This window comes from Leucopleurus acutus (genome assembly GCF_964270905.1).
Source record: "Leucopleurus acutus genome assembly, chromosome: 11".
Classification (NCBI taxonomy): domain Eukaryota; kingdom Metazoa; phylum Chordata; class Mammalia; order Artiodactyla; family Delphinidae; genus Leucopleurus; species Leucopleurus acutus.
In genome coordinates, this window is record NC_139152.1 from 44383845 (window position 1) to 44407781 (window position 23937).

Here is a 23937-nt window from a genome sequence, read left to right on the forward strand (position 1 = left end):
GAAGGCCTGTGGCCGTGGGCAAATCAACTCCTGGCTACTTGGCAGGATGGCAGACCGTGCTCTCTCCATCCTCCAGGACTCCACAGAACCGCCTGGTGCCGCCAGTGCAGTCAACAGAGGAGCAGAGTTCCACTAAACACTGAGAACCAGAATGTGACCGCAGCAAGGGGCCAGGACCTTGTGCTTTTTCAGGGGTTACACATCTAGGGCCAAGGAGAGGGAAAGGAGAAAGAGCCCTGTTGGGGACAGGAGCCAGCCGAGCCCCTGAACTGAGACGGAGAGCAAGGCTCTTGGGCCCACACCTGGGCAAATACAAAGTGTCCAAAGCTTTCCCAAACCAGAGGGAAGAAAGGTCAAAGTCAGGTTCAGACAGTGGACACCGAGAAAGAGATGACAGATGCTGAATACAGTGAACTGGATGAAGCTTTCAGGAGCATCACTGCCCAATTCCGAGTGTTAAGCTTATCTCTAGAAAAAAAGTTTTCCAAGATGTGGCTCTTTTTTGGTGGGGGATGGAAGAAGTGGTTATGCTTATTGAACCAGCTGGTTCCTACGGGGAGGCAAAGGCTCGGGTACAGATACCACAAAGGGGTGAAGTGACCCAGCCGTCCTGGGATCGGTTCAGGGAGCAGCAAGCCAAGATATAAATCAAACCCACTGCGTGTGCTCTGCTCCCGAGACAACCCAAGTCTGTCCCAAGCCCATGGGGTATGGGACCTTAATTCCCAACCAGCAGAGAAAGCAGCAGCAGCATCCCTGATTCCCTAATCCAATGCTCTTGGGTCTCAAACAGCCTCTCTTTGTGGATGCAAGACATAAAATAGACTAAGTGCTTTCCCCCGTAACATCCTAAGTTAAGTCTGCACTATTAGGACTTCAACATTCATGGAAACACTGTCAACATCTGAACTAGCAGCTTTGATGAGGGGTGGGGGGCAGAGAATTTGCCAAGGTCACTAAGTAGTTCCAACCTTGGGACAGCTCAGTGAGGACAAAAGCCTATGGCAGGCCTAGACCTCGGCTCAGGGCATCCCCCGTCGAGGACCCTAAAGTATTCTAGCAACTTTGATTTACAATGCCTCACAACACCCCTGTGAGGTAGGTCAGTATTATTATCCCCATTTGACAGATGGGGAACTGAGGCATTGAAAGGAGTGACTTGCCCAAGGTCAGCCATTATGAATCAGTTGAGGAGGTTGGCACCATAGTCAGCATCCACTCAATTCTTGTCCATCCCCGGAGCATTTTACATCTTAAGAGTGCACTTGGGAGCAAAAGGAAGCCAGTAGCACACCTCACCCTGCAAACCAGATGAACTCAATCAACCCACAAGTATTAACTGATGGCCCATTATTTATCTAGCACAATGCAAGGAACCTTGAAGAAAGAAGTTGCTTCTGAAAGTCATGTGTTAATGGGTGTCTTGAAAATAAAATTACAGTTTAAACATTAAGGGCATGAATTCTTTTTTTTTTTTTGTGGTACGCGGGCCTCTCACTGCTGCGGCCCCTCCCGTCGCAGAGCACAGGCTCCAGACGCGCAGGCTCAGCGGCCATGGCCCACAGGCCCAGCCGCTCCGCGGCATGTGGGATCCTCCCGGACCGGGGCACGAACCCGCATCCCCTGCATCGGCAGGCAGACTCCCAACCACTGCGCCGCCAGGGAAGCCCAGGGCATGAATTCTTTTGTAAAGAAATACTCACTTTACCTTAAGAGGTGAAGGACTAAGTCACACCAATTTCTCAAAGTTCTATACCGAGTAACCCAAATTCCTAAAATTCAGAGTGAAGCAAGACCACACTCAAGCAGAAAGCTAAGAACAATTTCCTCAGTGGTGGTCTGGGTAGTGATCTGAGCTCCAAGGTTGGTGGGGAAAGGCCAGCCACTGCGGTGGCAGCAGCAACATTCTCTACAGGCTAAGCTAGGAACCCTAGCACCACCAAACTCCCCCTGCTGCTACTCATCCCTCCCCACAATACCCAGGGCCAGCATCTTTCCAATCCTTCTGCCTCAGCTCAACCTCAGGAATTGCAGTATCTTCAAAAACAGTTAAGGATATAGATGGTGACACTTATTCTTCCATTCAGGGAGAGGGTATAAAGTGATCTCTATAACTAGTCAGAAGACACTTGTCATATTCTTACCTCCTGCCAGAGGCATAAATTTTTAACAAAAGAAAGGCAAAAGAAAAAACATGTTCCCCCCTCCTTAGGATTTACACTGGATTCTGGGAGAAATCACTATGACCCTTACCCTAAAACGAAGGGGAAAAAAACTTAAAACCACAGACAGTCCTGGTTTAGAATCAAATCCTAAAGCTCCTGGAAACTGCAAAACAGTGACTCGAGCCTTAAAAGGGCCGTGACATGATGAAACTCTATCTCCTAAGGTCTTCTGGAAGGATCTCCAGGCAGGAAGCCCCTCCTTTCCTCCATACCTACTTGCAGTAGCCAGAGCAACAGGACCCTACGTACCTCAGGAGCTCGAAGAATGATTAATCAACACACACAGTATAATGTTCACCAGGGATGCTCTAGTTCCAGGAAGGACCAACCGTTCCAAGACCTAAATATAAACCTTTTTTCATTGATGGCTGATCACATTGGGTGAGACCAGGTGATGAGAAAGTTCAAGACTGATTAAAGCAGCAGTGACAGTTCAGGTTCAGTCTGTGTTGGAATTTCTCAGAAATCATGACAAACTGGCCACTGGGGCCTGGGTCAACTGTGAGGGTCACACCTGCCAATGCCAGGGGACATCGCCAAATTAAAAAAAAAAGAAAAAAGAAAAAAAGGAGAGGAGAGAGAATGGCAAGAACTTCATTGTATTCAATTTGGCCTAATTTCTTGATAATAGTTTCCTATTAGATTTTCTGATTAATACTGATGGCTCTTACCTAGGCAGTGATAATTAGGTTTTGATCTATTGTGACATTAATGATCACAATCAGTTGACTTTGAAATTGTTTTAATTAATGGTTCTTCCCCTGTCGGCTGCCTCCAGTGCAGGTTCTGTCCCTTCCCCCACCACCTTGTTTTAACTCCTTCTCTCACTGACCTCAGAGACAAATATAGCATTGGAGGGTCTCTTTCTTCCCATGAACCAAGATTTTAAACTATCTTAAAATATTTCTCTGACAGAGGAGCAACATGTGATGATGTTAGGTGAAATGAGGACCAGGATAAAAAGCAAGAAAACACGCTCTCAACGAATAGGAAACATTCCATCTTAGAAAACCACCACAGTCAAGCATGATGTTAAAGTGGCAACGACAAGCTGAAGTAACTCTAAAAAGACGAGATGAGGTAGTTTAAAATCCAAGAAATCCAGCGCAAGCAAAAAGAAACTAGAATTTTTATGAAGCTATCCAAGGAACCTTCACACTTGAGTCAACTTTCAATTATCCAACTCTCAATTATGCAGGCAAAGTAGCATTTTTCCTGTGATCACATGGTCAGAACTAGGACATTTCTTAAGGCCAGACTGTTTCTTCACAGGGCTAGGCCTCACCCTGGACCTCCCTAGGCTGATTAAATCCGAAACTCTGGGTCATGTGTATTTCTGGGAGAGGTTTCCACATAAGTGCCACAAGTCTCTGCTTAGAAATCCCCATCTTGAGGTGTTAAATAAAACTACACTGCCCAGAATAGATGCCCAGGTGTTACCAGATGTGCCCCAAGCCTTTTTTTTTTTTTCTTCTTGGCAAATCTTCTGTCATTGGAAAGCATGTCCCTGTTTTAGGCTTCAAGCCAGCCTCATATTAATTCCTTCAAAAGGGATGAGAAACTGAAAAAGGTGTGAGCAACACTGATGAAGTATCCATAAGGAATACATTTTACAGAACCCACAATACAGCAACAACACGTAACTGGATCTGCAACATAGTTAATACCTTCCACAAGCAAGGATTAACTACCTTTAAATACTTTGGCAAAGAGCCTCAAATAGGGACTGAAGCCAGGGGTTCTCAACCTCCACTCACCTTTCTCTTGTAGTAGCATTTCTAACCAAACCTGTTATCTTTATTTTCTGGAATAAAACAACCCTTTGTTGTGGTCCATCTATGGCCAGTTAGTTCAATTCACCCAAGATCACGTCTTTTCTACACACGAACCAGTTGCCACCCTCCTACTTTAGGGCCACAAACTATACCAACCAGTCAGTTGTCTCTGCCCTCAAATATAAAATGTGTGCCCATTTGTAGCATTTACTACAATGAACTGGTAGTAGTTCATCCCACACCTGTATGAAAATTCTTTGCGGTCAGGGACTGCATCTGTTTGAACTTGGTATCCCCAGGGCCAAAAAACGTCCGTTGAATGAAATGCATGTTGATGTACACTAAGGTGGCCGGAATGTGGATGGCTCAATAGAAATCCACCATGATTAATTGGGGGGCAGGCAATTCCGAGCATGTGCTCTTGGGGGCAAGGCTGGTAACATCTCTATTTTTGAAAACTTTTATGATTAGTGGTAAAGCCAAAATGAAACAAATACACTGGGTCCAGACCTTTCCTCTCTCTGACCTGACACAGGTATGCTTGCTTGGTGGTCTAATTACAAAGGTACAGATCTCAACACTCTAAAAACCTAAACCAAAAGGATGGAGTCATGGGTGCAAAATGAGCTTTTCCTTTGACCTAATTTGTGAGAAACCATTTCCACATTTCAAATCTAATGATATAACCCTTCCTGAAGTTCTCAGGTCACTGTAAACTTATTTTAGGCCCTCAAATTTGAACCCTAAAGGCAAAAACAATCACTCCCCAGCCCAAACACGGATCCCTCACTGTACCTTAGGTAAGCTGGGCTACACACAGATCAGACAAAACCACAAGATGAAAATCACAGGCACCTTCCCTGAGGCCAAAGGATTTGGCCTAAAGATAAGGAAATTGGATTGCAGGGAGGCTACAGCACAAGTACGGAAGAGTTAAGAAGAATCTAAAACTGCAGGAACTACAGGAAAAAGACCAACTTTTCTTCAACAAAAAAAAGTAGTACGGATATACGGCTGGGGGCCAGCCGAGGACCATAGACTTTCGAGCATTAAGGAACACCACAGGTCCAAATGCTCCCTTGAGCAGATGAAAACCGGACTGCAGGAGGAAAAATGATACGGCTCTCTCCAGGTTAAAAATGGGTGCTTCCATCAGGGCTGACGTTCTCTAACAGCTGATCTTAATGTGAGGGGATCCGCCCAGCCCAGGGCTCAGAAAAGCAGCTATGCTGACCTTGGTAGACTCTGCTGGTCAAAGCTCTGCTACATTCTCTGGAAAGAGAAATCCTTGAATGCTGATTTCAAGAAAAAATTCAGCATTAGAAAGATGTTTTGAAAGAGGACTTAACATAAGAAAAATATACTTTGAGCACCTGAGACCTAGATGTTTAAGAGTGCTTAGCCCAGGGCCACTGACTTTTCTGAGAGGAGAAAGCCCCATGAAAGCAGGTTTCTCTTTGAGGCTGCAATCCTCCAAGGGCCTGGACAGCTACTCAGCACTAACAAATGCCAGAAGAACAGGCAAGCATCCGTCTCCTTTCTGCTGAGGGCTGAGATCAGTATTGGCCTCTGGCTCCCTCTGTTCCTACAGAAGTAGCAGTGGGTAGGCAGCGAGAGAACAAGTTGTTTGGGCAGCACTCAGTACAAGATCATGATTCAGTAAACTGTGGACAGAAAAAGATGAATGGAGCGAAGACTGGGGTGATGAGTAGTAGACGATACTGGGGTTTTTTTGTTAAAAGAAATCTGATTTTGATGAATGCCTTACGTATTACCTACAACCCTGGCAACCATGTGTCCCACGTTTCTCAAGACCAGTCTTAGTACCAAATAATTCGGTTGTGTTCTTTGTCCACAGGCTAGATTTGGGCTCTAAAAATATGGTCACTGTACTTTGCTTACATACCCACTGCTCCTGGGAGACACACTCTGGCTACATGGATAAGCTATCATTTTCTCCACCTGCCAACTTAAGAGACCCGGATTACCTCCTCCGTGGCTCTGGCCTACTTCTGTCCTATTCTGGTATACCCTAATTGATATCCTTAGTTACTTGTATGAAAAATCTCTTTTCTGACTATCCTTTCTTTCAGATGCCCATCAGATTAAGTACTAACAACTGTCAACTATCCAGCACTTGACCTAGGCCTTTAATTCCTTCAGAGTTAAGGAAGATGGAGATAAAACCCCTACCCACCTGAGGTATGGGTTATGCATTCTCACCCAATCACATTACCATTCAGAAGGATTTTCCTGGATGGCTGAAACCAAAAGCTTCATTGTTCCAGTCTGTCATGTCACTGCAGCAACAGCTGTCTTCTCAACCATGCAGTATAATTTTTGACATAATTTATACAACCACACAGAATTCAATCAGCAGCTGAGGAGGGAAGCAATGTTAACAAATGCTATGAATGGGTATATGATTTGCATATTATTCGGCTCATCTGTGGACTGGAGCAATCTCTCCATTCCCCTCGTTACTCTGAATAATCTAGAAATGGTTGAATGCTCCTGGCCAGACAGCTATATATGTTTTAAAAATCAAAAGCAACCACAAAAACCTCAATGGCTGGTGAACTCTAGAGTTAAGGCTATTTCAAGCATTTATTCTTATCTCCTCAGCTTTGGGCTGGGACAAGGATGCTCAAAACCCTGCTATTTCTTTACTTTTAGTCTTGATTCTCTAGCCCCCTTCAACTACAAGAAAAAAAGGTAACGAGAAGTAGGGTGTTTCCTGGGGAACAAAGGCAGAGGATATAATCAGAAAAATAATCTCTCAATATAATGGTAAAGCAGGAAGAAGCCAAAAGGGAAGTATTTTGCTGAGTAGGAAGAGGTCGTGTCAACATGCTACTGCCGGGGCCTGTCACTCTCTGAGGTTGATAGTCTTCCATGGAAATGTATTTAAAAAAAAAAAAAGATACAACTAAGAGTTTGAAGGTGGAGAAAGGGAAGAGCGTTAATACTTTGGGGACTCTTGGTGGCAAATCCAGGAGTCATCAAAGCAGGACATTTATGATTATAAACACTATGAATACTTAAAATTGATACTGTGGCCAATGGCTCCCCTCTAAGAATTCCCCACTGAAAATGGCATGGAGGGAAACTTGGGTCCACTGAGAAGTGAGGGTCAGGTTTGAAGCCTCTTTGGTAACAGGAATGCTTTGGGAGGCCACAAAAGTTGGCAGGGCTGGAGGGTGCCTAGCACCTTGGCACAAGCAAGCACCAGGCAGTCACTCACACCTACATAAATAGATAATCCAAATGGGAGGGATGGAAGGAAATAATACATATATACCATATGTGATCATAAAGACAATTGTACCCTACCCCGTCATCCTCATGTACTAATAGCTACAAGTCTCCACAGTCAATAATCTTGTCATTTTATGACAGCCTACACCAACTTGCAGAAGCAGAATCAGGGATCGCTGAGAGACAAGGCCAAAAGTCCTGGGGCTAAAAGGAGTGCCTTGACAAATCTGAATGTAAAATTTCAAGCCCTCCAAAGGATGGAGCTATTCTGGGAGGATGGGTGAGGATGAACAACAGAGGGTGGCCCAGAAGACCACACGAGGAACCCTGTATTCTCCTGGGTACAGCTGAATGAGGCTGGGGAAGCCCCAACACGTAGGCAGTTGCTACTGGCTTTTTAAAAAGATGGGCAACATCTTTTCCAACCCAACATCTCAAAACAAAGCCTAGCTGGTCATCAACATGTTCCAACAGCCAAAGAAAGAAACCAAAATTCATCATCATTATAGCAAAATCCCCCACTAAAAAGCGACCAACCCTGAAAAGATCAAGACTCTAAGGTGATTAAAAAGTTATAACTCATCTTGAGGTCACAGGGGAGCAGAAGGAAGAGAGCAGGGCAAAGGAAAAACTGGTGAGAATTACACACAGTATGTAAATGCCTGGTCTTCACAGAGAGACACCTATCATGAATCAGACCGTCAGTTATGTTACAAGAGAACCAATACCGACATTTCTCCTGTGGAGCACAGTGATAAGCACATTTTTTATGGATGTGTTTAGGATAGAAGGGGGTGGGTAGAGGGAGAGGAGGCAGGGAGGTGAATGTATTATGTACAAAGAGAAATGGCAGAGACCACCCCCTCCTTTAGCTCTTTGCTGTTTCTTTCTCTTTGTTTTCCGCATCCTCAGGATATGCATGCCACGTCAGTCTCTCTTCATAAAATGCTATCACAATTTGTGGACATTTAACATTAGCTTCTTTTGCAAGAACCAGGTCTGCTTCATCTGTGTCTTTCCTGGAGAGAAAGAATATGAGACTTCAGAACGAGAGGAAGAGCGAGAGTCTGTCCAAACATAGATTTATGTTATTAAATTATGATTTAGCTGACTTGATTTCCTCTCCATCTTGATTTCAAAGGGAAAAGGATCCTAACAGTTCCACACTTTCAAGGAGAAATTTAAGTAAATGAATCAAACTGTCAGTAAATATCATTTAACCACTACATCAGAAAGAAACAGAAGTCTGCAGCTAGAATAGATCGAAAACAGCAGGCTTCAACAAAAGGCTGAAAACTAAACTACTGTATAAATTCTGCTCCATAATTTTTATTTGTGTGTACGAGCATGTGAATGCACACACGATCAAGCCTACATTCAGCCCTATTGACTATGCACAAATTGCTCAATCCAGTTTCTGCATCATCTGGATCGTGAAACGGTCCTAACCCCCATCTTGTGGCCTTTTTAAACACTCATCCTTTTGGTCAGAACTGTGGATTGGAACAATAAGAAAACAGAAATTTAAGTCATCAAAGAATGTAAAATCTAGTCACTAAAATGAAATGTAGGAATTAGCTGCAAATTTCAAGTACCCAAGTTACACATGCTCTACTCTCCGGTATAACAAAAAAATCTAGCAAGTTCCTTAACTAACCAGGATTCCAAAACAAGAAAAAAAAAATTTTAAATTTAAATTCCACTGAGATGTGAGCAAAGACAACTAACTCCTTCTCTAGAAGACAGAGATGTTGAATTCATAGAGGTGAGCATTATGGATGAGAAGAGATGGGGGAAAACACAGCTCAGAGCAGCTACCCAAATTTGGACAGTGGTCGAAAAAGCTAGTTAATATGTGAATGTAAGTCATAAGTCCCATATATGGCTGAGTGGGAAAAGCAGTCAATACAGCTCCTTACTTCAGAGAGAGTATAGTGATTCTTTAAATATAGACTTCTGGGTAATTTACCAGCAAAATTTCGATCAGATAAAATATTAAACCTCTTGACTATACAACTTTTAATGTAATTAGCTTCCTTTGTGGCACTGTAGCACGAACCCTCTATTTAGAGACCAAACTTAAATCACAAGCCCAGAACACTTGGAAACAGAGAGGTAGTGAGGGCCACACCATAAATCACTTCATCTTTAAGAAACCAAACTGAAGGGAAGTAACCACACTTTCCTTTAAGAGCCATTCCCTCTACCGGATGAAATAACTTGTGCTTTGGCTAGTGTTATTTTTAATGCTTTTCTTTAAGATTATTTTTCTCTTTTAGACATTATTCAGTGGTCTTGGACTTCAACGATGGCAGAAAGCCTCACTCAACTCCTATCCCATGGCCACAGGCTCATGGTGTGACGGTAAATGATTCAGAACTGTGTAAATAAACGGTTAGGTCACATTTATATTGCTTCCTACCTCAATTCTACCATTCTCTGGTATGTGGGCTAATATAATTAGGCTTCATACCAAAGCTTTACAATGTCTTAAATCCATTCTGAACCATAATTCCCATTTAATACTGACAGTTGGTATCAGTTAACAATTTAGATCACTGACGATCAAAATTCTTAGTTGGGGAATACTCCGTCTTCCCTCCCTATCTTCCATACGAACTCAAGCCACTGGTAAGGAAACACAATCACAGAGTGAGGCCCAATCTCTCTCACCATTTCATTAGGAACATTAAATCGCCACAGGAATCTGTCGCCCCAATGATCTTTTCTGGTTCCAATCCTCTCTCAAAGCCCCGAGCGATATCATTGCTCTGCTATAAACAGAAGATGAAGAAAGGTTACAGCTTGGAGATAAGAGTAAAAAACCTCCCCATTTCTCAGCTCAACAAAGCACAATCTAAGTTAATATCACCGGACACCATTTTTGTCACCCAATTCATAAAGTTCTTAGAACTTAAATACTGGGTCAGCCAGTGACAATGATGCTAAAAGATATTTTTGCAGGAAGATGCAGTTGTCCTTCAAGTATTCCTTCAAAGGGTTAGGAGTGGTCCCTAAAACTGCGAAATATCCCTTAAAATATTCTGGAGTCATCATCTAGTAACTTCTCTAATCCCCTAATCTAATCTTGATATGAAGAACAGACTACCCCTAAACTGTTGCTTCTGAGATGATAAACAAGCCCACCTGAACTAAGTCCTTTTTCATTTTATAAACTTCAAATATAGCACCTCTCAATCTTTATTTTCTAGACTTTTAGTTCACCTAACACTGACCAATATTTTTAATACTTCTTTTCACATAGTCATCTATATTTATGAAAGAACAGAGATAAGAATGATTCAAGGCACTACCATAAAATAGAAAATTTCTTTCAGAGCTCACATACTGTAATACCCACACACTTGGGGAAGAGGCCCTGATCTGTGCCTATCCCCTCCTGATGGAGATAGGTCATCAGCTTTAGAGAGCAGAACTGGACAGTGATTTAAAACAAACTGATAATTCCGTAGGGGATTATCCAAACTTGGTCAAACTGCAATCTAGATAAGGAGCATAGGGTCTGATTCAGGTGTGATGGCACTGGTGAGAGCAAAATGGTGAAATTTTATACAAACCAGGTAATTTTAAAAACCTCATTATGGAGGATAATGCCACTTATCTAGTGGCAACACAAAAAAAGATTCAGAAAGACTGCCTAAGTGAACGAAATCTCTGTCTGATTTTCATGATAAAATCTCTTTGATCTGACATTCACCTTGCTTTCTTCTGACAGATACATTCAGCATCCAGGTGGTCCCCAAAGATACCAGAACCCACACTGGGAAGGAAATTCCATGCATGAATCAGGGGACACACAGACTCAAAAGCATAGCCTCTTTTGGGGGGTGCTGAAAGGGAGGAGGTTCCCAGATGTGCGCACAGCTGCTCACAGCTGGAATGCTGGTGCACAAACCAAGTCGTAAATCGTAGCTGGCGGCTGGAAACAGTTTGCCACATAGGGAGGGAAGGGAAGAAAACTGTTCAAGCTGCTGAAAAGGAGCGAGGTGAGGAAAATGCTAAAATCATTACACAGGCGGTAATCTTACATCAGGCATAACGCCGGCTAACAAAGTTCTTCTGCAGTGGTCTAAAGAAAGAAACGAAATCCCCTCCTGCACCTTTAAGATACACAATCACCTATCTTCCCAGCTGCCTACCTGACAGCCGCCAGCACTGCTGAGAATGCTATGGGCCCCCAGATGAACATTACAATGTAAGGGACACGTGGGGTGGTTCTCAAGGTCAGCAGCAACAGAACCTGGCCTAGGAAAAAAACTCTCTGCACTGGCCAGCGTCTCAAAGCCAGGTCGCTTCTTTTGAAAAGGACAGAAGCCTTAGGTTGAGCCAATACACACTATATGTCACAAATAGCTACAGAAGTCTTATGCTGCGTTATTTTTTGGTCTTTTTACTTAGCTAGAAAATGAATCAAATGACAAGAGCCAGAATACAAAGGGCTAAAAAAAAAGGAAAGAAACAAGTCTTAGCTCCTTAGAGAAGGGAAAGCATTCTCAAATTATTTACCAGTACACTGTATCACAATGATATACACACCTCACCAGAATAGGGCAGTTTTGAAAATAAGACTGTAAAACATAAAATTAACTAGGGAAACAAATAAGGAGACAAACAAAAACCTAGAGTCCACTTCCACTGGCAGCCTCCAATCTTTCACTCTTATTTCAATTCTTTTTGGAAAGCTGGTCTCCCATTTTCTTTCCTCGGGAGACCAGGAATCACTTGTGTTAAGTCTCTAGAAAATACTGATGCCTAGGTCTGACCCACAGAAATCTGAATTTAATTGGTCTGGGGTGCATCTTGGGCACTGGAGGTTTTTGAAGCAACCCCCCAGTCCCCTGCCATGATCCTAATGTGCAGCCAGGGCTGAGAACTGATGCTCTAGAAAGATGGGTATCCAAGGAGAATGAAGATAAATAAGGATGCTTATGGCAGTGATGCTAGAAGATTCAGAAGCAGACTTACGCTTTTATTTTATTAAACTTTAAGGGTACAGTACATCCTTCACCACAAAAGGCTTCACAACCTTGAAATAAATGGAAGGAGTGGAAGCTGAGGGGTGGGGTATGTGTATATGTGTGCCCAGAGGGAAAAGATATAGACGAAAAAAGGAGAGAGGCAATAACTGCTTATGGCTAGTTACTTGAGAGCTAAAATTCAGAAGAATTAAGGCAACTGAATCAAACCAAAATTTCATAAACAGACTTTTCCAAACTGAACAATAAAAAGATTCAAAAGGAAGATGAAAATTTATTTGGAGTATGTAAAAATATAATAGGATAAAAAGAGAATATACATGCCACTGAACTGTTCACTTTAAAATGGTTAATTGTATTTTATGTGGATTTCACCTTAATTAAAAAAAGAAAGAATATAAAGGGTTGAAAGTAAGTGCTACCTTTGGAACAAAAGAAAAGTGAAGCTTTTTAAAAGCTTCTTTATATCCTTAAAAAAATTCACCAAAGACTCTCCCTCTCTAAGATAATTATCCACTTATTCTTGGATAAGGCACAGAGTAGCTGAACGTTTTATGGGATTTATTTTTGCCACCCTAACGCAATTCAGCGAACACATATTACGTTTCTCACTCATCCAGGAGGGGGCGCTGTGGTCAATCAACATGTCTCCCTGGAAGCTCTTTTGTTCAACAATTTACCTTGCAGGCCATCCTTAGAACAGAAATAACCAAAATAATGCCCTTGTTTTGGAAGAAGGGGGATTGGGGGAGGCAGAATAATAGTTTGCGGGGGGAAAAAGGAGAAATAAAGCTTACCTCTCTCTTTTTTTTGGATTTGATATCATCAGCACTGTTTGAGAAATTGGATTTCCTCTTGTTACCTTCTGACTTCTCCCTGGGTTTGTTATTTTCACCCTCCTTCATCTTCTTATACTTTTTCATAAACTCAGAAATTAGCTCAGGGCAATCCAAGTTTTTCTCGGGTTCCCAAGTATTGTGCTCCCTGGGCAAAAAGAATGGAGAACAAAGGAAAGAAATGAGGGGGGCGGGGAGGAGAGGGAATCCAATGCCTTTATTTTAAAGACGACAAGTAGGCAAAAAGGAAAGAACCTTGGCTTAAAGGAGATAACAAATTTGATCCTAGGAATCTAACCAAGAGAAAAAATATACCCACAAAAAAAACTTGCACACAATTACTTATAGCAGCATTTTAACAGCCAAAGACAGAAAACAATTCAAATGTCTATCAATTGGTGAATAGATAAACAAAATGTGGTATATCCAGACAATGGAATACTATTTAGCAACAAAAAGAAACACAATATTAATATATGCTACAACATGGAAGAACCTCAAGAACATGCTAAGTGGGCTTCCCTGGTGGCGCAGTGGTTAGGAATACGCCTGCCAATGCAGGGGACACAGGCTAGAGCCCTGGTCTGGGAAGATCCCACAGGCTGTGGAGCAACTAAGCTCGTGCGCCACAACTGCTGAGCCCGCACTCTACAGCCCGTGAGCCACAACTATTGAGCCTGCGTGCCACAACTACTGAAGCCTGCACGCCTAGAGCCTGTGCTCCGCAACAAGAGAAGCCACCGCAATGAGAGGCCTGCGCACCACAAGGAAGAGTAGCCCCCCCTCACCGCAACTAGAGAAAGCCTGCGCATAGCAACGAAGATCCAACGCAACCAAAAATAAATAAATTTATATATATATGTATATATATAAAGAACATGCTAAGTGAAAGGAAACAGATGCAAAAGACTATACATTGTCTGATTCCATTTACATGAATCCTCTAGGAAAAAGACAAATTTAAAAACAGAAAGCAGAACAGTGGTTCCCTGTGGCTAGGGCTTGGGATTACATACAAATATTTAGGTTCAAGGGAATTCTGGGAGGTTACAGAAATGTTCTAAAACTTGAGCATGCTGATGGTTGCATACTCTGTAAATTTACTAAAAATCACTGAATTTTATACTTTCAATAAATAAATCCTATGGTATGTAACTTATACCTCAATAAAGCTGTTAAACACTCAAATATAAGTTCTGCTTTGTAAGTGGCAAAATAATGTGATTTCATACATATAATCATCTATGCAAATGCTGAAGAGAAGACAACCTAATTCTAAATGCACTCCAGTTTATACTGTCTTAAATATGTTACTTATATTTTGAAGAAATGCCAACAAGTTATTAGAAGATTAAAATAATTAGAAAAGAGATAGTAAGGGCTTAAATCATTAGAATACAGACGAACCATAAAAAGGAAAAGACTCAAAACTGGAATTTGGAGTGCATTAATTCAATGCTCTGGATTCAACCTATCGTTACTAGGTATACATTTTTCAAAATACATTTTTATATTAATAAGCAAAAACAATCCAAATTAAAAAAATTGTGTCTAATTAAACTTGGATCAAGGGAGTCCTACTATGAGGAAAACAAATAGTTGGTATTCACAAAGTTGTTCTCTGTATCCCCAGCATAGGTTTTAGAAAAGCAAACCAACTACCATCTGCAGTTTATGGAATCAAAGCAAGAAATGTCTCTACACGGGAAAAACTAGACCAGGCATCCTCTTCACTCCTAGCCAGTGGCAGAGGTTCTTTTGGTTATATAGTAAGAATTAGCTACATTAAGATATATCTGTAAATATATCATAGCAGTTTCTATAATCCCTTCATTGACTGAGGAAAATTTTTTTACGTTTATGCACCATTCATTTTAGATCCTTCATTGTTTCTGTTTTTTGAATAAGGTAGCTTTAAATTGGAATGGTTTGAACATATGCCATAATAACTAAGTAGCAGAATGATGGGAAAATCTGAGATATTTACTCTAGACTTCAACTTTCTGCAAAAACAGCTTAAGAATGAAACAAAATTTATTTCTAAAACATTTGAGCCAAAACCGGAAAAGCCTCTTCCTCATAGCTCTTCTTTCAGCAAAAAAAAAAAAAAAAAAAAAAACCAAAACAATTTCCTCATACAATAACTTTCTCCTAAATCCCCAGTATATGTAAGTTTACTATCCCAGGAGAAATTAAGGCACGAAAATCAAGAGACATGCCAACACTGTAGCATAATAAGTAAGCAGATGCAGAGGTAGGAGAGAATCTCTGTTGCTAGCAAGGAAAGTCAGTCTTCTAATGAGATTATCCCTTTTCCTACCATATTGGTATTGTTGTTTCTACATCAATCAATTTTCACCCAAAAGATAGCACAGTATAATTTATAAAGAATCTGGGTTTTAGCGCCAAAGAAATCTGATGCTGGGTCCTTGTTTCAGCACGTACCAGTTCTGTTATCTTTGGCAAACAACTAATTTCCTCATATGTAAACTGAAAATACCTCTAAAGGCTGTTATGAGAATTAAAGAGAACACATGAGGTAGAATATGACCACTGCCTAGTAAACAGTAGGTACTTAGTTGTAGACAATGCTGAAGGGGCACAATCTGTTCTGGTCTTTAATGATAAACTCTGGATATTTCTGACAAAGTAAGGACAAATGTTTAATCTGGGACTTCCTTGGTGGTCCAGTGGTAAAGAATCCGCCTTCCAATGCAGGGACACGTGTTCGACCCGTGGTGGTCGGGGAACTAAGATCCCACATGCTGCGGGGCCACTAAGCCCGTGCGCCACAACTACTGAGCTCGCACGCCTCAACAAGAGAGCCCGCGTGCCACAAACTACAGAGCCCACATGCTCTGGAGCCCACGCGCCACAGCTACAGAGAAGCCCACGCACCCCAATGAAAGACCCGCATGCCCCAACTAAGACCCGACACAGCCAAAAAAAATAAAGTAAATACTAAAAAAAAAGGTTTAATCCATCTACCCTAAACCTTTTCTTTTCCTCTTTTATGTATGTAAGGTACCAGTAGCTGAATTATAGTCTTGAAATTCTTCAAAATGCCCAACAATTTCCAGTGGTGATTCACTGGGCCAAATAACACCCTCAAAGTATTTAGGTGTATTTTAATTCCTTTCTCATGGTGCTCTAGGCCTCTCAAATTTATAGTTCACATCTCTAGAAGATGTTGTGATACCACTCCTCTTTAGAAATATGGAGGGAACATTCTGATTGCTGTGCTACCCACGTTTAGTGCTGTGTGTGTGTGCTACAGATGCTAAGCATCGTGCAGTGCGTAAACTGCCCCACCTAAAACACCAACAGTGCTCCAGATGAGAAACTTGATTCACACAGTAAAATAACCTTAAATATATTCTGAAGGCTCCTGTTCATAACTTTCTCCAAAGGTACTGGCAAAACATTCAATCTTTTATCATATTTAAGTCTCACACTTCAAAGTTGTGATGTTCAGTATGGTAACTACTAGCCACATGTGGCTAATGAGCATTTGAAATGTGGCTGCTATGAACTGAGACGTGCTACAAAATGTAAAATATACATCAGATTTTGAATTCTTAAGCATGAAAAATAATGTAAAATTTTATAACTTTTGTATTAATTAATTTTGAAATAGCATTTTGATGTAGTGTGCTTAATAAAATATATTATTAAAATTAATTCCACTTTTCCTTAATGTAGCCACCATAAAATTTGAAATTACATATGTGGCTTGCATTACATTTTTATTGGACAGCACCACTCTAAGGAGCCTAAACCAGTTCCTAAAAGCTCACTGGGGTCACAGAAACCCATTCTTTGTTATCAGGCATCCTGAGAAGAGAATTAGTGAGAAATTGAGGCAAAATGCCTAATGATTACACAGCTTCATGTATTTCACTTTTCAAGCTACCTCTCCTATGCTTGTGTGTCTAGTTCTACTTATTCCAAAGGAAAGAATAACCTACTTTTAGCACTTCAACATAAAGTCAGTTACTGCCTAATTCTGAATAGTCAACACTTCAGTACCATTCTTAAAGCTCACTGACCTAAAAAGAGGGTTTTATAATAATAAAAGATAAATTGAGAGATAAAGGGATAGATTATATTAAAATGTTAACTGTAGAAACTAGGTGGTGTGTATCTGAGTGTTCACTCAATTTCTTTTGCCTTAGCTGTATGTATATTTGAAATTTTTAAAAATAAATATTGGGGGGAAAATGAGGTCTCAGATTTAAGTCTCTCATTAAGATGAGTGTTTCATCCTAGGACAATCTTGAGGTCCAAGGATCATTATCGAAAGCTATGGGCTATGGGATCAACTACGACTTCTTCTGCTTAAATGTATGTGCTTTAGCTTAGTTACATCCAAAGGAATAGTAACAGCAGCAGTTTATACTTACATTGAGCTTATGTGTCAGGCTCTACACATCTCCCCAATGTCTCTATGATATAGACTATTTCTAATCCCTATTTTATTGAGGAAGAAAAAAGATTAAGGAACTTCACCAATGTCACCCAGCTCATATCATAAGTGGTAGAGCAAGAATCTGGACCCAGGCAATCTGGTCCCCAGTCTATGCTCCTAACCAGTTCATTATACTGCCTCTCAAAAGCATTCTCATTAGAACATCAGCTCCAAGAAGCGGGAGATTTTGCTTAGTTTATTGCTGTGTCTTCTGACTCTTAGAAAGGAGTGCAGGTGGTGAAAGAAAAAGATGGTGATGGTTCACAGGGAAATGCCTGTGTCTGCGTCCACCTGCGCAGAGTCCCAAAGCCTGAGAGAAGGCACTTACTCGGAAAAGCCTTTCCACTTCAGTAGATACTCCACTTGCCCCTTAACCACACGCCTGTCTAGCACCTTCTCCACGACGTACTCCTCCTCATCCTCTGAAGAAGAACTGTCAGCTGTCCGCTTGGTTTTCTTTCCCATGTCTCACGCTGTTCCACCTGAAGGACTAAGGCCACCGGGTTCCTGCAAATGGGAAGGACAGAAATGGTCAGAATCCATGTGAGCAGTTAAAACTGTCTGTTCTGGATGGGATGCAGGGGGTATAACACAAGGTTGCCATGTACCTTTTTCTTGCATCTTAAAGCATCCTACAGATGAGGCCTAAGAGTTTAATCAAAAATGGGCAGATCCCCACTTTCTCTTCAGCTGACAAGATCAAAATTATTAGATGGCACAATTATCTAACTCCTCTAATTTCAGATTCCATAAGACAAGTAATGTGTGGGATTTTACTCCTAGCTAATTCTATAACTGTTTACAAGTCATAAACTCAAAGACAAGTATGGAAAACCTTCAGTTAAAAGAACCGTGATAGAATTAACACATTTCCCTCCAAGGTTAATAAGGTTTTTTATAAAAATGGAAAAAAAAAAGTAATAAGAAAAGCCACCAAAATCTAACTTTCCTCTGCTCTGAGCATCCTGAACAGTCTCTTAGCAGCACAAAAAAAGTCCTGCTCAGGCATCTTTCGCCACATTTTCAGTGACTCAGTACATTTCCCTTAAACAAACTGAGCTTGTCCCTTCTGAGCATCCATCAGCTCACAAAAGCAAGGCTAACATCTCAAACACATTAAGCCTCCCCTTTCATTTGGGGATGGGAGGGAGGCAGGAAGGAGAAAAAGATTTTTTAGTCCTAAAAATCAAAATTAGTCATTGAGTTGTTCAATAATTCTTAAGGCTCAACTAATCCAATTATTAAGGAGGTACACCTCTCCTCTTAACTGGAGTTGACTTTGGGCCAAAGGAAGAGGAGGAGGAAAAAGAAGTCTGGTCCCAGACTCACATCAACATGAAGCCTCAAAACACAGAGGAACCATTCATAGGCCCAAGGAAAGCTGAAGCAAGGCAACACAAATGGAAATTGAGTTAAGCTCAGAAATATGCACAACCAGGGGTACTCAACAGAGAGTCTAGTTTTTTAAATTCCCACAATCATTTTTAAGAATTCTTCCTTAACCATGTTAAATGGTGCCTAGAGTCTGGATTACAGAGTAGCAGGAATTGTTTTCTTAGCTGAACTCTATTTTTATTTTGCTGTAACCTTTAAAGCTTTTTTTCCAGCACTAAAAATATTTCCATCCTGATCAGAAGACCACCCCAGGAATAGGGAAGGTCGCTACTGATCTCGGAATTTTGTTCGAGTAGCATAAAAAGTTGCATTTATCAATTTACTTCAAATTAGCAAATTTTAGGGAATTATTCCCAGAATATATAGTTGGAAACCATACCTCCAAAACTTACTAGCAATACGTCTGCCCACCCAAAAAACTGTTTGTACCCATTACTGACTCGTAATAAAACTATGTCTTCATTAACATACTTTATTTGGAAGAGGGGGTGGGAGGATGGGGTAATGTAGGTGAGGGGTTTCAAAATAATTTTTCCATGAATTCAGGGGAAAGTCCTAAGCTTCAAGAAAAAAAATCTGATTTATTTAAAATAAAAGCAGCCTCCAACCTCACCAGAAACAGGAAACGTCATATTCCAAGGAGAGTAACCCACCCCCGCCCCCACTCACCTTGGAATTTCCGGGAGCTGAGCAGCTTAGGTCAGAGCGCCAGGGTTAAAACCAGCCCCGGGTTAGATGCATGCAGTGAAGCATTGTGGCTATGGCCTCCCCTGCCTCACAAGGAAAAACAAGGATTTACATATGTGCTCTTCAGTTTGAGGGAGAAAAGAGGAAAATCTACCTTTACACCTTCATGCAGAAGAGGAGCCCCAGAGGCAGCAGATGAATGGGGGTTCCCTCCTTTACCTACCGGATCGCCCCAGTTCTTTCTTTCCCTCTGGGCTAACAGAAGGGGCCTCCCCTCCCAGGTCTGGGGCTTGGCGGGCTGGCAGCTCCCCCGCCCCCACCCAGCTGCCTAGGCGCCACTGCGCAGCTGTCCCAGTCCGTTGCCATGGCAACTGGCAGCCTTACTAGACTAAGGGAGGGGCGGGGGGGAGAGGCAAACGGAAAAGTTAAAAGGCTTAACTTTTCTTTTCAGTGAAGACTGGGTGGAGAAGTTGGAAGGTACCTCCCTTGGCCTCAAGGCTAAGGCATTCAGAGCTCTAGGGAATTGGCGCTTGGATTTTAAACCCAAAACTTGTGCTTATTCCTCTAAGAGCACTGGGAATTAATCAATAGCATTTTAAGATCTAACAGGATTATAGCTCAACTGGGGGGGGGGCGGGAGGCGGGGAAAGGCTAGCTCCTTCTTCAAGATCAGTACAAACTACCCACCCCCTAATCCAGCCCACCAGAAGCACTTTAGACAAGGCCTTTTCTACCATCTGTCACTGAACAGTTAATTAAGATTGCTGGGGTGGGGGTGGGGTGCAGGGACTAACCGGAGAGGGGGAAGGGAAGGATTTCAAAGATGCTATACAACTTTCCCTTTGGGGGGAATTACTGGATACAGAAACAGAATGTAGCGACTTGAAGCACTACCAAAGAACCTTTCAGGTGAAATTATAGATAGAAAAAAATTTAATTCTTAAGTAGTTTTAAAAAAGAGAAGGGAGGGAGCAGTCCAGTCACAACCATTACTATTAAAACCACTTCTCATTAGTTGTTCTTGTAATGTTATAAAACAAATTTTCAAATAATTACCCACCTGGAACATTAATTATACAGTATAGTAATTTAAAACTTTGTATATTAAGAATCCCTAATACTTGAAAAAAGGAAGACTGAAATAAAGAAAAGAGAATTAAGACTTGCAGTCCCATGAATTCCTTTCTCCTGGCCCTAAGAACATTTTAGAGAGCTCCAAAACTCTGCTCTCTGCTTTACAGATACGGGTCTTTTAGAGATAGAGGCTGCTGCCATAGGAGATTAAGAAAAAGGGACAATCAAAAGCAAAGAACCCGACTGAGGAAAAAAAAGAATGGTGGTTCTTTTACAGTTTAAGGGCTAGAGCCTGGGCCAGATAAAGCATCAAGACTGGTTATTATTTTGGTTATCAAACAGAAGAAACTGTAGGGTATGAGGGCAAAGTGGACAGTTTTCAACTACGAGGATTTCTTCAACCTTGAATAGACCCATCAGGAAATCGGAGTAAAAACTGCCTTTCTCGATTCTTCCTAACTTTTTAAAACTTTTTGTAGTTAAAGGATATGAAAACAATGCCAAAGGAATTAGATCAGGGTTGTGATTCTGTGATTAACTTGCCATGTGTGATCTTGAGTAAATAAATCTTAGCTCTAACCCCAGAATCACTAAAGTGGGCCAAATAAATCCCCACTGCCTACCACCTAGGGAAAGAGTGAGTTTATGTTGAAACCAAAGGGCTGTTACAGTCCCCCAACGAGAAGCTTTTGTAAAAATATTACAGGGCCTAATACAACAGCAGCAGGAAATATGTGACCTTCCAAATTCCTAAGCCATTAAACCATATCACATGCAGTAACTCCTGCAGTTCAACATGTTAGAGAGCAAGAAAGGAGGAACTGTGTCTTTGTTAACCAGGTGCTGGTAAACTAATAAACCTTCAGAGAAAATGCAGGTAACCCTTTCTCTCAAGGGCAAAATTCTTACTCCTTAAAATTCAGGAAAGCATTGGAGATGGCAGAATGAAAAGACTTAACAGCAATTCTGTAAAGGGATAAAGGACAGGAAAGAAGGACAGCAATGCTAACATTTTAGCGAAACCTTTCAGGCGAAACAAGGGAATTCAAGGAGGAAAGGGACAAAAACATTCAGGTGTCCATCCTTCTCCTTAAAACATCAGGAAATAAAGAGCCAGATCAATTCCCTCCTTCCCACTCTTTTAAGAACTGCCTAAAAGGCACATGGCTAAGATCCCTTTCTCTTTGGGAAATGGGTTTTGTAACAGCTGACAAATCAAATTGGGCCTTATGCCAGGAGTCAGAGTCCAACCATAATATTCTGTAAAGAATGGCATGCAATTGTCTTGTAAATCTCCTGGACAGTCACAGACCAGAAGCTGGCAAGGATGACGACATAGTTCTGATGGAATGTGTCTTATCTTAACCTTGAAGTTACAGATCTGCTCAGGAGCAGCAGTAAATGAGAAATTCACTCAGACACTGGAGGGGACGTAATTCTCTTTTAGACAGTGCGACCCAGTGTATTAGGGTCAAATGAAACACAGAGTCAGACGGACAATTTAAGGGCTAGAGCCTGGACCAGATAAAGCATCAAGACTGGTGGTTCACACTGAGCTTGGACGGAGGGAGCATTCCAGTGTGAGAAATGAGACACGGCTGGCAGGATGATGGCTTGATTAAGGTAGAATCCCGATACCATGACAGAGAAAGAGAGGCTGAGCCTCTGAGCACAACCTTATTATCCTTATGGAAATCTCCATGGGAAGGGGTGAGCTTCTCAAGTTTCTAGAGTCTTTCAGACATAACAGCTCTCAGCCTTTTCTTGAACATACACAGGAACTCTCTGGTAAAGGCATCAACAACCACAGAATCCAGCAATTTAATGGCCCATCAGATCACGAGAAAGAGCAGGCCCACCAACTCTTCATATCAACGATACAAGGCAAATTCACCTTACAGGCCTCTGAGTGCTGGGGGAAAAACACCTAAACCAGGGGATCTGGTGAAAATTCAGCCTTGGACAAACATCAAAGAGCTTTGTGGTCAGGCACAGTCAGAACCCACATTCCAAGTCGATGACAGGAAACTTCTTTAACACATGAATCTTCCAGAAAAAAAAAGGGGGGGGGGGAGAGGTGAGGAGGTGAAGCAGAAAGAGAGGGACAAAAAAAGCCCCACACATTATACGGGTAAAAGAAAAAAAAAAAGGTAAAAACTGCCAGTGCCCAGAAATTACGGAGAAGGCATTACTGAGAGCCGGAGCAATCCAGAAGAACAAGAGACATAATGATTAGCTGTTTGCATCAACCAGTCAATCCTGGAAACAGAGAACCACCCACATGAGATCCCTGGTATCTGTCTACTCTGTCTAGTTCAGGCTCTGCTCTAGTCCCTCCAGTCACTACTTTTCAATGTCAACTGTCCTGGTGGCTTTTCTTAGATCTCGGTGTAGCACGCTGTATTTTCATCACGACTTAAGAGCAAAAGCATATATATGTATTATATATATTCTAAGTTCTTCTCTAAGTTTTCTTTGTATTGTTTAAAAAGTAATGAAACCGACGGCTAAGCTGCCTCACTGAACTACCTACTAAACTGACATTAGTCAAACCAAATGTCAAAATGCATAATCAATGAGCTTTTTATTTTAGAGTTTCAATATAAATTTTATAAGCCCACTAAAAAGGCAAAATCTTCTATAAAGAAAGTCATTCTAAAGAGTAGGAAAGGGCGAGGGCATATGCAAAGGTCCCTATCACATATATTAATATGCCACTGATGGGTGACTTCAGTTGGTCTAGGCTTGAGAAACTCCCATTTCTCCCCTAAGGCCCTTGGGGAAAGCTGGTGGCTTATGCGAAGATTAAACTGTCAGCTACAACATTGTCTTCAAGGCATCCTCTTTATAGCTTTATTGCAGCAAATAAAACAGATGAAAAGCAACCAAATTTACAGAACCATTTTAATCTGGTTTGTGTTCTTTGCTCTTTATAGATCTAGAAGTACCAATGGTTTTAGGTTTGTAACACATACAGCATAAAACTAAAATACCCTCTATAAAGATGTTTTCTTCCACTAGATTTATGATTTCCAAAGTATAAGCCATGTGACATTTTAACAAAAACACAGCATAGGGACGGCACATTACAGCTGTCCCGGCTGTCTCAGGTTTTGTTAAATGGGCTGCTAACTATCACTCCACCTCCACCAAAAGCCTATGGGCACCCAACTCAAGAGGAGTTAAAAGCTTTCTAAATGTCTATTTAAGAGACTGGATTAG

At 41.5% G+C, this 23937-nt stretch overlaps 1 protein-coding gene across 2 annotated transcripts in view; it reads right to left on the reverse strand.

Annotated features, from left to right (window-relative positions):
- Nucleotides 1-1462: 1462 nt before the first annotated feature.
- The window catches only part of CBX5 (chromobox 5), a 33354-nt gene continuing 10879 nt past the window's right edge, over nucleotides 1463-23937 (reverse strand). The window contains exons 2-6 of one of the 2 annotated variants that reach the window (XM_082849871.1): nucleotides 19624-19728; nucleotides 17888-18066; nucleotides 13053-13239; nucleotides 9932-10032; nucleotides 1463-8277 (exon numbers count right to left, since the gene is read on the reverse strand). In XM_082849871.1, coding sequence (XP_082705997.1) covers nucleotides 8127-8277; nucleotides 9932-10032; nucleotides 13053-13239; nucleotides 17888-18024 — 576 coding nt within the window. In that variant the 5' untranslated portion in view covers nucleotides 18025-18066; nucleotides 19624-19728 and the 3' untranslated portion in view covers nucleotides 1463-8126. The remainder of the gene's footprint in view (nucleotides 8278-9931; nucleotides 10033-13052; nucleotides 13240-17887; nucleotides 18067-19623; nucleotides 19729-23937) is intronic. The other variant, XM_082849870.1, reaches the window with a different exon arrangement.